Source organism: Mus caroli, unplaced genomic scaffold (genome assembly GCF_978045245.1).
Source record: "Mus caroli unplaced genomic scaffold, Mus_caroli_1 scaffold_13, whole genome shotgun sequence".
Classification (NCBI taxonomy): Eukaryota; Metazoa; Chordata; class Mammalia; order Rodentia; family Muridae; genus Mus; species Mus caroli.
In genome coordinates this window covers 16,869,967-16,886,219 of record NW_028227268.1, presented here as the reverse complement: position 1 = coordinate 16,886,219, position 16,253 = coordinate 16,869,967, and the positions used below count along the sequence as shown (strand labels likewise).

Here is a 16,253-nt window from a genome sequence, read left to right as displayed (position 1 = left end):
TGTTGGGACACCTAGCTAGGGTGACAAGACCCTGAATCTTTGATATTATGTTCTTTAGAGAAACAGAATATTTGTAGACTTTGCTACATCATTTTGACTCCACATTGAAGCAAGACAGAATCTATAAATCCCAGAGACTATCTATCCTTACAAAAAAAAGTTGAGAGCACTCAAATTGCATACACAATACAACTCAAGCATATTTGATTTTCTGTCTTCAGTTTTTTGGTTTTTTGTTTGTTTGTTTGTTTTGTTTTTTTAAGGTTTATTTATTTATTTTATGTATATGAGTACACTGTAGCTGTACAGATGGTTGTGAGCCTTCATGTGTTTGTTGGGAATTTAAAATTTTTTAGAACCTCTATTCGCTCCAGTCAGCCCCGCTTCTTCCGGTCAACTCCATTGGCTCAGTCCCTGCTAGATCTGGCCCAATGTACACTGTAGCTGACTTCAGACACACCAGAAGAGGGCGTCAGATTTTATTACTAGTATTTGTGAGCCACCGTATGGTTGCTGGGATTTGGACTCAGGACCTTCAGAAGAGCAGTCAATGCTCTTACCCACTGAGCCATCTCCCTAGCCCAGTTCTTTGTTTTCTATAACAGGAATGTCCCTTGCTTACTAAAAGGCACATTGACCACACACAGGTCAAGGTGCTCTGCTCTATAAGGAGACCTGGATTCTTGTTCCCAATGTAGGTTTGAACCATTTTAACCCTTCCATTTTCCCCCCAGAGCTACTTGGCCACAAACTTCTGGAAAGTATGGAGTATTTGTCCATTGCATGTCCAGCAGCCAGTTCTGGGAAGGAGATGCCCAACTTTATCCCGATGAAGCCCAGAATGTGCTTTGAATATAGAATTTGTCAACACTGACCCACCATTTTTTTTTTTATTTAATGATTGGGTCTTCTTTAGTGCTGAAATTAAAGCTGTGTGTCACATTGCCTGCATCTTCAAACTGATGTTCTCATTCCTCATCAGAATTACATTCCTTGGGCCTCCTTATTCATAGTTGTTTCCTCATATTCGAATGAGAAAAGCCATTTATTTTTAAGCAACAGTCTTACTTACATTTTGGTTGTTTGCTTGTGTGTGTGTGTTTTGTATGCACATGTGTTGGGAGATCAAAAGGGCATATGGCATTCTAATTTTGCACTTCTTTTCCTTTGAAACAGCAATCTTCTCCCTGGAACTAGCCTTAGTGTGTTTCTTCCTCTGTCCTTCACAGTGCTGGGAGCAAAGGTGTACACAGCTGTGTCTGGCTTTTTATATTGGTGTTGAGGGTTTGAACGAAGGTCTTAAGAGTATGTAACAAGCACTCTTACTCACTGAGATATCTTTCCAGCCCCGTGGAGTTGTTTTTTGTTTTTGGTCCACTTGGATGCTAATTGAGTTGACAGCTAAGATTTATAGTGAGATTGTCTTTCTAAAAAATCCTTAGTCAAACTCCAGTCTCAGAGTTAAGTCCAGCGCAGCTTCTTAGGACTTGACAGGGATTGTGGCTTTACTTATACTTCTCTATCGCCTGACCATTTGTCAAGATGATGGGTGTAGCTCAGTGGCAGAGCACTTGTGTACATGATGGGGGACAGTGTTGGAGAGAGATCCATATTGAGATGGTGGAATGTGGGGGACAACTCAAACTCTAACTCAGCTTTACTTTTAGGTCCCTTTGTCCTTCACCCTCATCTTCTACCTACTCATGATCCTTTTTTCCTACTTGATTCCTTGCTTGTCTTCTAGAGACTGACTCAGGGCCCCTTCCAGTTCTCTTTCTGTTGTTACAAAACATTCTGACCAACAACAAAAAGGATGAAAGTCTATTTGACTTACATTCCCAGGCTCACTGAGGGAAGTCAGGGCAGAAACCAAAGGCAGAAACTTGGAGGAGTTTAGAATGGGAAGCAGAAGCATAAAAGAACACTGCTTGTTGGATGGCTCATTGACACACGTGTAATTAGCCTTCTTACATAGCTCAGGACCGTTTCCATAGGGATGGTAGAGTCCTCTTTGGTCTGGGTCTCCTGCAGTCAACCATAAACGTGCCTACAAGCCAATCTGATCTAGGCAATTTCTCAAGAAAAAAAAATTTTTTTTTAATTTACTTTCAGAAATAAAAGTTCATCATGCATTTTCCCACTTTAGTAAGATGTTGGGTATGACTGCATTGGGTACTGTCAGCCAGCTCTTACTCCCAGCATGGACTTGTAGAAACTGTTGATGTTAGAAACCACAACTTTACATGGCCACAGAAGACTTGGTGAGAACATTCACCTTCCAGAAGTAGATTAGATTTTGTATAGACATTCTTGGTCTTTTGCTTAAAGGTTTTACAATATGAATTAGATAGTCACACTTACCTAAGTGCAGTAAGACTTTTCCTTTGATAACATGGTCTATAGGATTCTGTAGTAATAACAGGTATGCCAGTATAGAGAGTAGATATATTTACAATGGGAAACTGTTTGACACAGGCTGCTTTAAAACTGAAGCTGAGTTGTCACACACCTTTAATCTCTATACTTGGGTCTCAGAGATAGGCAGATCTCTGTAGTTCACAAGGCCTGGTGTGTAATATTTCTAGTACATCCTACAGGGTGAGCTCCTGTCTTAAAAAAACAAAAACAACAAAAGACACTGGAGAGATTGCTTATTGGTTAAGGACAATTGCTGATCTTTCAGAAAATCCAGATTTGCTTTCCTAGTAACTATGTGGTGGCTCACAAGCATCTCTAACTCCAATCCAGGGAATCCAGTGGCTTCTCCTGGTCTTGGAAGGCATGCATGTAACGCACAGACTAATGTGCAGGCAAAACACCCAGACACACACACACACACATATACACACACCATCTTTTTTCTTTCCTTCCTTCTTTCCTTCCTTTTTTTTTTTTAAAGCTGAAAAAAGTCAGGAAATTTTATTGTTTAATAACTGAGTGATAAATTCAGAAATTTTGAAGTCAAATTTGGCCTTGGGTTAGTGGTTCTTTCTCTCTCTGTTGTTTTAGGAACCTTGAGTGTTTCAAAGTATTTAGCCCATCCTGTAAGATTCTGACCACAGCTAAATTATCTATATGTGCATTCTCATATTCTTGAAGCAAGATCTTCTTATTTCTGGTTGGTGTGGGCATGAATGAATGTCTGGGCTTCTCTGGGGAGAATCATCCATGAGAACTCATGTTCCTTTTCTCTTTAGAAATAAGCTTGGTATGTAGGTCCTTGGTCAACACATGTTTAGCATACTTACTCAAGGTCTTGGATTGATTCCATAGCACCACCAAAAACAGAATGACTCTTACATAAACAACACTTACATAGTAACATAAGGATTGATTAAAGGGGTGAAGTATTTCCTTTATAGAGACAGACTTACAAAGCAAATAGTAATGATTTTTTTCTCTTCTTAGAAAGTATTTTCTGCTAATCTATCTTCCTTAAAACTAATTTTAAAACCTTTTCCCATTGAAGGCCAACTGTGATTTGAGACGACAGATAGATGAACAGCAAAAGATGCTAGAGAAATACAAGGAACGATTAAATAGATGTGTCACCATGAGCAAGAAGCTCCTTATAGAAAAGGTTAGTGACAATGAGCCTGGAGTGTATGTCCTAAGGGGTTTTAGTGTGTGTCACTTTTTAAACATTTATTTATTCTGTACACAGTGTTCTGCCTGCATATATGCCTGCACACCAGAAGAGGGTGTCGGATACCATAAGAGATGGTTGTGAGCCACCATGTGGTTGCTGGGAATGACCTTTGGAAGAGCAGTCAGTGCTCTCAACCTCAGAGCCATCTCTCCAGCCATTGTCAACACTTTCTTAACTGAGATAAACATATTGAAATGTAGAATTTCTGAGGAATAAAGTTCTTATGACAGCTAGAGTTTTTTTTCCTTGCATGTACACCAGACCTAGATTCTTCAGGTGATAATATGGACATGATTTCTGACTCTATTTCTTTGCGTATGAGTTTGATAGTTTGTTTCTGTTGAGTTTATTTCAGGTGTTGGATGCCTCCTCCCCTCCCTTCTTCCTTCTATCCCTTCTCTTCTCTCCCCCTTTGAGATGATATATGATTTATCAACAGTATTTTCCTTGATAATACTATAATTATCAGTTTGTAAAAATGCTAATTATTGTTTTGTTCCTTTTACTTCAGTCAAAACAAGAGAAGATGGCGTGCAGAGATAAGAGCATGCAGGACCGATTGCGATTAGGCCACTTTACTACTGTCCGGCATGGAGCCTCGTTTACTGAGCAGTGGACAGATGGTTATGCTTTCCAAAACCTCATCAAGTAAGTCAGCTGCCAGGATTAAGTAGAGGAATTTTAAATGTATTTGGATTTTTAAGGTTTTCTGTAATTATAGTTGGTTTTTAAAAAAAAAATGTAGGATTGCCAGGTGGTAGCGGCTCATGCCTTTAATCCCAGCACTCAGGCAGATGCAGGTAGGCAGATCTCTAGTTCAAAGCCAGTCTAGGCTACAAAGCAAATTCAGGCCAGCCCAGCTTACATGATGAAAACCCCCATCTCAAAAACAAAACAGACAAACTCTGTCTGTCTGTCTGTCTGTCTTGAGTTATATATCTAATACTGGTCTTTTAGCTTTATTTATTTTGATTTGTTAGGTCAGTTTCATCTAAGACTGGAAGATATGTGGCGGCATTATATTCTTATTACTAATAATTAACTTATTTTCTGTAATAAGGATTGAAACTAGGGTCTCCTGCTTGGTGGGCAAGCACTGTACCATTGAGCTAAATCGGCTGCATGTCCATTCAGGACAGTCTCTTAACTTTTGACCTCCAGGCCACAGTTAGGACTTAGGTTTTCTTCCTCACTTTTCTCTGTTGAAATAGATTGTTTAATATGAATTGGAGAGGAGAACATGTTACTACTTGTGAGTGACAACGAACCGTAAAAGATTGAGTCCCGAAAGAAAAGTACAAATATTGATGCTATATGTAATAAATACCGATGAAACATCAACTTCAAACTTAGTTCAAGAGTTTTTTTGCTTTGTAAATATACCAAATATGTGGTTTGGGGTTTTGTTTGTTTGTTTGTTGTTTGAGACAGGGTTTCTCTGTGTAGCCCTGGCTGTCCTGGAACTCACTCTGTAGATCAGGCTGGCCTCGAACTCAGAAATCCACCTGCCTCTGCCTCCCGAGTGCTGGGATCAAAGGCGTGCGCCACCACACCCGGCTTTGTTTGTTTTAATAAGAAAAGGCTGTCACATGAGATAATATCCAGAAAGGAAAGCAGAGTAGCATCTTCCCTATGAGTGAGGCAGACCTGTGCAGCTGAAGTGTACTAATACTAAGGCTGTCTGTCATACCAAGGCATGCCATCCCAGGACACCTTGACCAAGAAGCACAAATTGCCCATTCTGTGTTCATGAGTGTGGAGTCAGAGGGTTTGCTGCTCAAATCTCTTATTAGTGTAGCTTCAGCTGCATAGTGTGCACAGACTGAATCTAAGATAGGATGATTAGTTGCCAATTAAGATATATAATGAGATTGTTTAGAAAATTCTTTAGCCAGGCTTGGTGGCGCACGCTTTTAAGCCCAACACTTGGGAGGCAGAGGCAGGTCTGGAGTTTGAGACCAGCAAGTTCAGGGCAGCCAGGGCTACACAGAGAAACTCTGTCTAGAAAAACAAAAATAAACAAACAAAAGAAACCTCTTAGCCAAACTCCAGTGCGCTAGGCCAGTGTACTATATATAGTTTTTCAACATTATTGTTGTATGGTAATTAACAGAGTTAAGATTGCAAGGCACTCAGGACTTCTCATAGGGTGGACATTTCATACCAACTTTTCCTAATGTAATACAGATTTTATTTTCTTAGCTTTTAAAAGGGAATCTGAAAATTGTTCCTTTCAAGTCTGTAAGGTCCTAGCAGGTATTTATCACTTTCCCTTACCTTTCAGTCATTGTCATAACTAGTTCCTTAAAGTACAGGCTCCTTCCAACAACATTGCCACTGACTGAAGGCTAAGCACAAATCTCTCTTCCACGAGGCACGCTTAGCACTCATGAAGTCTGTCAGACATGCAGGTGAAAAGTTGTTCACATGAATTCCACAGCAGTGGAATTTATTTACCTTCTGTGTCATATTCTTTATATTTCTAGGCAACAGGAAAGGATAAATTCACAGAGAGAAGAGATAGAAAGGCAACGGAAAATGTTAGCAAAACGGAAACCCCCTGCCATGGGTCAGGCCCCTCCTGCAACCAATGAGCAGAAACAACGGAAAAGCAAGACTAATGGAGCTGAAAATGAAACGTATGTTCTTGATGCTATAAAATGAAATACCCCTTTTCTCCAATACAGGTACCTTGTTGAATATCTGTGGAAACACTTTGAAAGAGGTCCCTGGGGTTTAAATTTTTATTTTTATAGACATGTGAATGGATTTGTTCAACTCAAAAGCTATATAAGATATATTAGCTGGTCCATCCCATAATCAGCCACCAAACGCAGACACTATTGCATATGCCATCAAGATTTTGCTGAAAGGACCCTGATATAGCTGTCTCATATGAGGCTATGCCAGTGTCTGGCAAATACAGAAGTGGATGCTCACAGTCAGCTATTGGATGGAACACAGGGCCCCCAATGGAGGAGCTAGAGAAAGTACCCAAGGAGCTGAAGGGATCTGCAACCCTATAGGTGGAACAACAATACGAACTAATCCGTACTCCCCAGAGCTCGTGTCTCTAGCTGCATATGTAGCAGAGGATGGCCTGGTCAGCCATCATTGGGAAGAGAGGCCCCTTGGTCTAGCAAACTTTATATGCCTCAGGACAGGGGAACGCCAGGGCCAAGAAGTGGGAGTGAGTGGGTGGGGGAGCAGGGTGGGGGGAGGGTATAGGGGATCTTTGGGATAGCATTTGAAATGTAAATGAAGAAAATATCTTTAAAAAAAAAAGATATATTAGCTGATTTTTATAGCCAGAAAGTTTGAAATGAGAAAGAAAAGGTACTGTTACTTCTGGACAACATATACTTTGTTTGCCTGTTGATAATAAATATATCACTAATAATTTTCATGTATGTGTAGCTCTAGGTTAAAATAAATTTGTATCATTTTATGGTAATTGATATTGTCTCATGAAGATGATCTGGCTAATATTTTAGAATGCTCTTTATTGGCTAAAAGAGTACTCAGTTAACACAAACTTAGAAGTAAGCCAAGATGGGCTGGAGATAACTCGGCGGTTAAGAGCATCAGCGGCTCTTGTGAAGAGCCAGAGTTCTCTTCTTAGCTTTTACATGGCTTCTGACAACTGTCTGTAACTCTAGTTCCAGGAGGTCTGGTACCCTCTTCTTACCTCTGAGGGCACCAGGCATGTATGTAGTGCACAGATGTACAAGTAGTTAAAACATCCATACATATAAAGTAAAAAGTCTTTAAAATGAAAAAGTGTAAGGCAAGAAAAAAGTGGTTGCTATTTTAGAAAAAGAATACTTCACACTGGGCAGGTGATCATGTCTTTAATCTCCGCAATTAGGAGGCAGAGGCAGGTGGATATCTGTGAATTTAGGGCTAGCCTGCTCTATAGAGCGAGTTCCAAAATAGCTAGGGCTACACAGAGAAAACCTGCCTCCAACGCCTCTCTCCCCCCAAAAAGGAGTATTTTATGATAAGACAATTCTTGACCTTCGAAGTGTTCTTCCTACCTCCCATCCCCTTGTCCCCATGTCCCATACCTCTTTCTGGAAACTTATGGAAAACACTAGTATGGCATTTCTCAACTCGTGGGTTGTGACCTCTTTGGGGTATAGGACCCTTTCATAGGGGTCACCTAAGACTACGAAAAACACAGATGCTGCCGGGCAGTGGTGGCACATGCCTTTAATCCCAGCACTTGGGAGGCAGAAGCAGGTGGATCTCTTGAGTTCAAGGCCAGCCTGGTCTACAGAATGAGTTCCAGGACAGCCAGGGCTACACAGAAAAACCCTGTCTTGAAAAACCAAAAAAAAAAAAAAAAAACCAAAAACTGATATTTACATTATGATTCATAACAGTGGCAAAATTATAGCTATGAGGTAGCAACAAAATTAATTTTATAGTTGGGGGTCACCACAATATGAGGAACTATATTAGAGGGTTGCAGTATTAGGAAGGTTGTCAGTCAAAAGTTATTACATAGCCATCAGACACAAGAGAGATTGAAAGTCCTTCTCCTTTTCTTCTTTTGTCTTTAGTTGAAAGTAAATTTCTTGTCCAAAATTAGGACAGAGAGAAGATGCACACACACACACACAGTATTATGTACACAAACATTAAAAAGGCAAAATGCGTATTATTTTGCTTTTTAATGTTTATATATCAATATACAAAACCACATTAGCCTATAATCTATGCCAAGTGTACTACTTAAATTACAACTGTGTTAACAAGTTCAGGAACTGCATCTTCTTTTGTTCCAGTGAGAAAGATGCTTAACTCCAGCCCTCACCCCATGTATACCCAATGTGTTAGGAAGTCTTACCTTTGACACGTGCTTGGTAAGTCTATGTTAGATGCTTATTTTATGCCAGGCCCTGTTCTGGATTGCAGATCTTAAAGGAAACAACCCCAGTTTTAGGAGTTCATAATTTATACAGGGGGGGACAATACCTAAATAAGCCAAAATTCCAATATAGTGATAAAAGTGTCTGTGGTAAACTTAAGTTTGAGAAACACTTTTGTTAATATAACAGTATTTTAAAACTAGTATATTTTGTATCAGAAACGCCAGGCATTTTATTTGAAAGATTCTCTAGACATCCCAAGTCATTGTTTTCTTTGATGAGTTCTGTGGTTATACGTAGTAGGGTCTACCCTCCAGTATTACTTGAAAATTATTTATTACCAGTGCATGAAACCATTGACTTAAAAATGATAAAAGAAGGTGTAGAGTGTGTGTGCATGCATGCCACGAGTACACACCACCAAACACTAATTAGATTCTAATCTAGACCAGTAAGTTCATTAGTGATTACCAGATGGAGTCTGTAAAATCCAAGCGCGGGGGCATTCAGTCCACTTCTTAATTACAGGATCTGAGACTTAGCTCTTGTGTCTGACCAGAAGCCAACACAGGCCTCTGCAGTGAGTTACATTTATCACTTCCTGATATGGAACCTGTTAAAAACTGTCATTGTCGTCGTTGTCGTCTTTTTCTCCTCCTCCTCCTCTTCCTCCTCCTCCTTATCCCTCCTCCTATTCCTCCTCCTTCCATTTCTCCCCTTTTCATGGGATGGAATGGAGTAGCGGGTACAGGTGTTTCTGCAGCCGTGGCTGATGCAGCAGCCCTGGTGCTTGTGGTGTTACTTTTTTACTCGCATCTTTTCCCTTAGCTTAAGCCACAGGTTGGTTGTGGCCCTTTCTGTGAGAATGCAAAGCTGTGTCCTGTTTGTCCTGGTAATTTAGTAGTCATGTAAATAGTGACACTTAAACCTTTGAAGGAGGTGAGTGTGGGGAAGGTGAAAATGGAGGAATAAGACCTAATAATAAAGTGAACACTTTATTCTTAGGATGGAGGATGTGTGTTTGGAGTAGTAGGTGGAACTGAGAGTGAGGGCTTGTCCCTCACGTTGGCCCTTGCTTCATTGCTCTCTAACATTCTATTCCGTAGTTGCAGCATTGTGGTAGCTGGGTGTTATGATGTATGTAACATGCCACTAAACATTTGGTAATAATGGAAAAATAGAGCTTACATGCTTTTCTTTTTTCTCAAATTTTTGAGTCTTCTTTACATCTCATGTGAAATTAAGAGTTTCCTTAATTTGATCATGGGACTTCAAAATAACCTGGCTTTTAGTCATTTTAAACATGAAAACCATATATACTCTAGGAGCATATTAAAGTAGTTCTGTTCAAGTAAGCATGTTATTATTCATAGGATTTACTGAAATTGCTACCATTGTTTTTCAGGTTAACGTTAGCCGAATACCATGAACAAGAGGAAATCTTCAAACTTAGATTAGGTCATCTTAAGAAAGTAAGTATGATGGGAAAATCTTTTTTTTTTTTTTAAATTTTAAACAAATTTTTTATTAGATATTTTCTTCATTTACATTTCAAATGCTATCCCGAAAGTCCCTCTACTCTCCCCCTGGGGAAAATCTCTTTAAGAAACGTAATTTCCACTTTACATTTGAAACAGAAATGATTTGGTCATTTGAACAAATATAATTAATTGTAGCTTTGCATGCTGCAGGAATCCCGAGTTGCTGCCGCCACTGTCATGTCTTGTAGTCTAATGGTTGGATTTTTATTTTCAAGTCAGTGAAAGCACTTAAGTGAGAGTTTGTTTTATGCCAGTGACATATTGGTAGAAAATGTGTCTATTTTATAGAGCTGCCCACATGACTGTCCTTAAAATAGAAATGAAATGTACTGGACTCGTACACCTGAAATTGATGGAAGAACTCCTTTGTTATTAGTAGCTCTTATTTTTTTTGCCTGAAGTAACTAAAGAAAATAATATCGTGGGCTGGTGAGATGGCTCAGTGGGTAAGAGCACCCGACTGCTCTTCCGAAGGTCCGGAGTTCAAATCCCAGCAACCACATGGTGGCTCACAACCATCTGTAACAAGATCTGACGCCCTCTTCTGGAGTGTCTGAAGACAGCTACAGTGTACTTACATATAATAAATAAATAAATCTTAAAAAAAAAAAAAAAGAAAATAATATCGTACCATCAATATTCTAATACTTAAAAGAATTTGTTGGTGATATTCACTGAATCTTTCAACAAAAAGAATCTTTTTATTGAAGGTCATGGGCATGGTCTCTGTTGGTTTTTGAGAGAGTTTTAAGGCCCAGTCTCGCCTGGCCTAGAACTTAGGATCCTCTTGTCTCAGCTTCCTAAATACCAGGATTAAAGGAATGCATCAGTGTATCTTATCATTGACATGTATGTGATATGAGGTTGGTTTTGGTTGTTGGGCTAGTTTGTGTGTATATACCTGTATATGTGTGCATGTATGTGTATGTTGGAGATTAAATCCAAGACTTTAACATGTATATAGTATGAAGTGGGCTTTTTCGTTGTTGTTGGGATAGGGGATGTGTGCTGGAAATTGAACCCAAGGCATTAAAGATGTTAGGTAAGTGCTTTACCACAGACTTAACATCTCTAGCCCCAAGATACCATGAATGTAGTTTTTTTGTGTCTGTCTGCCCTCCCTTCCTTCCTTCCTTCCTTCCTTCCTTCCTTCCTTCCTTCCTTCCTTCCTCCCTCCCTCCCTCCCTCCCTCCCTCCCTCCCTCCTTCCTTCCTTCCTTCCTTCCTTCCTTCCTTCCTTCCTTCCTTCCTTCCTTCCGAAAGCTCTTAAATACAGCAGCCCAGGTGCTTAGGTATTAAAATTTGTTGTTCTTTTAGAGATCTAAGTTTAGTTCCCAGCATGTCTGGCTGCTCATAACTGCTTTTAACTTCAGCTCCAAAGATTTGATGTCTTCTTCTGTCCCCTGCTATCACCTGTACACATATGGCATACACATAGGCATACACACACATACACACACACACACGTAAGTAGAAATAAATATACATGCATGTATTAAAGATACTATTTATGAGTATAGTAACCAACATTAGTTTTTGTGTAAAACACACATACACACACACTTGTTAGATGTTAAGTTAGTGGAATTTAAGGTATCGAGTATATTCAATACCCAAAGAGTAAAACCAGACAATAAACCTGAATTTTGTCAGGTTTTGCAGAAGCCTGTGTGTGTATGCATGAAGCATTGCTGGGAAGTTACCAGTGGCTGCATCTGAGAGTGGATGGATGATGAGTGAGAGGAGCTTTGTTCTCTGTACAAGTGAAATAGATGTCGGTATTTTTTCAATGAAAAGGTGAAGTTCACTGGATTCTGAACTTTTTTCTTTTCCCCTTTTCAGGAGGAAGCAGAAATCCAGGCAGAGCTGGAAAGGCTAGAAAGGGTTAGGAATCTACACATCAGGGAATTAAAAAGGATACATAATGAAGATAACTCGCAGTAAGCAACCTGGGGCGTAATGAGCTGGAAATGGCTGAATATTTTATGTCGTGTATGGTCTAGAGTGATGTTTTTAATTTTTTTTCCCCTCCAAATGAGTGTATTTAGTTCCTTTTTAGGATATAATAGAATTTTTGTGAACAAAATTTCAATCTTTATATTAAAAGTAAGGTTATATATGTGTGCATATAGCAATTTACATGAGTAGAGTTTACTAAAACAGTAATGCTTGCCAGCTGTAAGGGTGGATGCGGTTTTCGGCATTTGAAGACATAACTGTGGCACCTTGGGAGATGGAAACCTGGCTATAGTGTAGTGCTGTAGGAGAGTGTTAGGTGAGTTCACGTTCATTTTCTGAGTAGGTAAGACTAATAAAACTTAAATTTACCACATTAATTATAGATTCACACTCACCTTTGTTTATAAGCCATTTCTATGACTAAGATGAGGGAAAGTAGCTTACAAGTGGGAAATGATCTTTATCACTGATTAGTTCTTCCCATCTGTGTCTGACCGTGTGTTACCTTTGACCACTGGGACCCATGGACCATTGTTCTGCCAAGTGGGAGGTACCAGCCCAGCATTTACTGTGGACTTTATATATCAGGAAAGAGTTCAAGTACCCTTCTGGTCTCAACACTTAATTCTCATGATGGCCGCATAGTCTTGCATACATCAGTCAGGAAACAAGTTTAGAAAAATGAAGTTAATTTGAACAGGAGCCAAATTAAGAGTCAAATTTGAAGAGTCTACTTAATTTAAATCTCCATAATAATATTATCTCTTCCCCATAGGCACACTGCTTTATTACATTAGGAATAAAGGAATTTTAGCACTAATTGGGGTACTGGTTATAAGATTGTTTTTTAGTACTAGGGTTGAAGTGTAAGGCATCATGCATGTGAGGCAGGCATGCAAGCTGTATCCCTAGCTGTCTCTATACTCTGGGTTTTGAGATAGGGTCTTATCTGTAGCCCTGACTGCTCCTGAGCTATCTTCCATTTTCTGCCTGCCTCTGGAGGCTGGGATGATAGTGCGTGTACTACAGGAAGAATCTGCTTTGGGTGTACACTGTACCCTAGACTTAGATTTATAGTAGACTTATCTAAAGAGAAAAACAAATTTGGTTAGATGCCACAGACCTATCTACATGTATTCCAATATTCGGGAGGCTTAAGCCAGAGTGAAATGAAACCCTGTCTCAAAAACCATAAAGGTGGGACATGATGGTGTACATCCATCACCTCAACGCACTGAGCAGGCGGAGGCAGGAGAACTGGGGAGTTCCAGGCCAGAGTAAACCCCGTCTCTAAAAGACTCAATTAGACAGGTACAGCGGCACACACGTTTAGTCTCAGTATTCAGGAACCTAGAGGCAAGTGGATCTCTCTGAGTTCAAAGCCAACTTGGCTTTCATAGTGAGTTCCGGGTGAGCCAGGGCTACATAGTAAGACCCTAGAGAGAGGGAGAGAGAGATATGAATTCTTATAGAACACATGGAATACTTTATTTTTAAGGCAATATAAAAATACCTTGAAGCTTTATATGATTTTAAAATAGAAAAAGGAGGGAGATCAAAATCAGCCACAAGTTTATATGTAGCTACTGAGACAAGAATCACTATCTGGCTTTAATGGCTGTAGTAACAGAATTTATTATAATTCTGTTTCTTTCAGCTGTGTAACCTTGTACTCATAATAGACAATAATGGTGTTAGTTATCAAGCTCTCAGCAGTTGACTATATTAAAGTGTTTATTTAAAGTTGGAGATGTTATAGGAATGCTGGACTATGGAAGACTAGTCTTTGACCTCAGTACGTTGTGCATTGTGTTTCCACAGGTTTAAAGACCATCCAACACTAAATGACAGATATTTGTTGTTACATCTTTTGGGTAGAGGAGGTTTCAGTGAAGTTTACAAGGTAAGTACAAAGAACTGGGTACAATGAGAGGGTTATACCGATTTGTAGACATTTTCAATATTGAGAACTGTGAGTTGATATCTATAGATTTAAATTCAAAAGCTTTTGGATAAAGATCTTTAGGAAAATTGCTTCCAATAAATTTCTGTGACCACAAAAGACAGGATCATCCCTTATAGCCCAGGCTGGCTTGTACATCATGTAGCTCTAACATTCACAATTCTCCTGCCTCAGTCTCCTGAGTGTTGCGATTCTAGTTATGAGCGACTGTGCCTGTTCTTTACTGTTTTTAAGGTAGAAAAATTAGATAAAATGATAAGAGGAAACAGTCCTAATTATAAATTATGTTGAATTTGATCCTGGTTTTGTCCTTCCTGGTGCATTTTTATGTGTTCAGGATAGGTACGTTTTCACTTTAGTCTTACATTTTTTGAACAAAATGTATTAAATTATATTTTTAGAATTTTTTTTTGAAATTGTGTGTGTGTGTGTGTATGTGTTTCTGTGTGTAGACATCTGTAGATGTTTGTGGGGCTCTGTGAGGACTCCAAGTTCCCAAGATTAACTAAGCTCAGGTTGTCATGCTTAGTGATAAGCACCTTCACCACTGAACTACCTTGCTGCCTTCAAACTGTCTCTTTTATGTAAGCTAGCTTTCTGCTTTCGACCAGTCTCACCCAGAGTGTTGGGTACCACAAAAAAAAAATTTTTTTTTTAAAATTTAATTATTTTATTTTGAGTACACTGTCGCTGTCTTCAGACACACTAGAAAAGGGCACCAGATCCCATTACAAGTGGTTGTGAGCCACCATGTGGTTGCTGGGCATTGAACTCAGGACCTCTGGAAGAGCAGTCAGTGGTGCTCTTAACCAACGAGCCATCTCTCCAGTCTCGAGCACTGCGTTTTTAAAGGTTGTCTTTATTTAGTGCTTTCTTAGGGCCCATGGAGGGACCACTGTATCTACAGCTTGATTTCCACAAGTAGGAGAGGCACCCAATTTTAAATATCTAAGACTCCACATTGTGTTCACCAACAAACCTATATATTTTTTCATGCCTGGTTATAAAATGCAACACTGATTTATTGTGTGATTTCATCGTTGTGGAATTCTGTTTTGTAAGGTATAGAGATGTGGTCTCTGCTGTTATGATTTATGTTTATTTATTCAAAATTTTATGGTTGAGACTTCTGTAAAGCATGCCTTTGCTTCAAGTAGAAGAAACAACCCCTTGTGTTTTATTTGTTCCCCTCTTTGTGAAGTCCTGGGGTTCCAGCCTCGTGTCTCCATGGGTGTGCTAGGCATGTGTTCTCTTGCTGGGCTGCAACCCCGGATAGGTCTCCCTTTTAACATGTTCACTTTTTTATTTCGTTTTTTTTTTCTTTATTTTAAACAATATTTTTATGTGTACGAGTGCTTTGCAAGCTGTACATAATGTGTGTGTGGTACTTGTGGTGACCAGAATAGGTTGTCAGACTCCTTGTTCCAGTTACAGATGGTCTTGAGCCACCATGTGGGTGGTGGACATCAAGCCTGGGTCCTGTGGAAGAGCACAGTGTTCTTAGCCAAGGAGCCATGTCTCCATCATCTTGAATATTACTTTTTATGTATTTATTGGCCTTTGGAGCCCATGTTTGTCTTGAATTTATAGTCTTCCTATCTTGGCCTCCTGTGTATTGAGATTAACAGGTGTGTATGCTGGAACCAGTTTTTAAATTTATTTATTTATTCATTTATTCATTTATTTATTTGGTGATGATATATGTATGCAATTTACCTCTTTAACAACTTCTTCTTCTCCTCCTTCTCCTCTTCCACCTCCTTCTTCTTTTTGGTTTTTCAAGACAGGGTTTCTCTGTGTAGCCCTGGCTGTCTTGGAACTCACTCTGTAGACCAGGCTGGCCTCGAACTCAGAAATCCACCTGCCTCTGCCTCCCAAGTGCTGGAATTAAAGGTGTGCATCACCACTGTCTGGCCCTTTTTAACTTTTTTCCCCCTGTTTTTATGATGTTTTCACACTGTAGCCCAGACTGGCTCTAAATTCACAGAGTGATTCAGGCTGGCCCCAATTGTTGGCAATTCTCCTGCTGCAGCCTTCCAAGTACACCACCACATATGGCTGCTTTAATCATTTTTAAGTATATATCAGCAGCAGTAAATGCATTCATTCACATTGTGTTCCTGTTAGCACTGTCCACCATGACTGTGCCTTAGGGCAGTGCTGATTTGATTCCAGTGTGTTATTTATACTCACACTTGTAAATTCTGTGCTGGGATGTCTGACAGATTTCTCCTCACCTTTTATTTGCAAATTACATAGTTGAGCTTT

At 39.5% G+C, this 16,253-nt stretch overlaps 1 protein-coding gene across 7 annotated transcripts in view; it reads left to right on the top strand.

The window, feature by feature from the left end:
- Tlk2 (tousled like kinase 2) overlaps positions 1–16,253 on the top strand; it is a 99,267-nt gene that overhangs the window by 58,073 nt on the left and 24,941 nt on the right. For all 7 annotated transcript variants that reach the window (XM_085829484.1, XM_029483035.2, XM_085829485.1 and 4 more), the window contains 6 exons: positions 3,470–3,580; positions 4,161–4,297; positions 6,136–6,288; positions 9,929–9,995; positions 11,906–12,003; positions 13,844–13,925. In XM_085829484.1, coding sequence (XP_085685610.1) covers positions 3,470–3,580; positions 4,161–4,297; positions 6,136–6,288; positions 9,929–9,995; positions 11,906–12,003; positions 13,844–13,925 — 648 coding nt within the window. The remainder of the gene's footprint in view (positions 1–3,469; positions 3,581–4,160; positions 4,298–6,135; positions 6,289–9,928; positions 9,996–11,905; positions 12,004–13,843; positions 13,926–16,253) is intronic.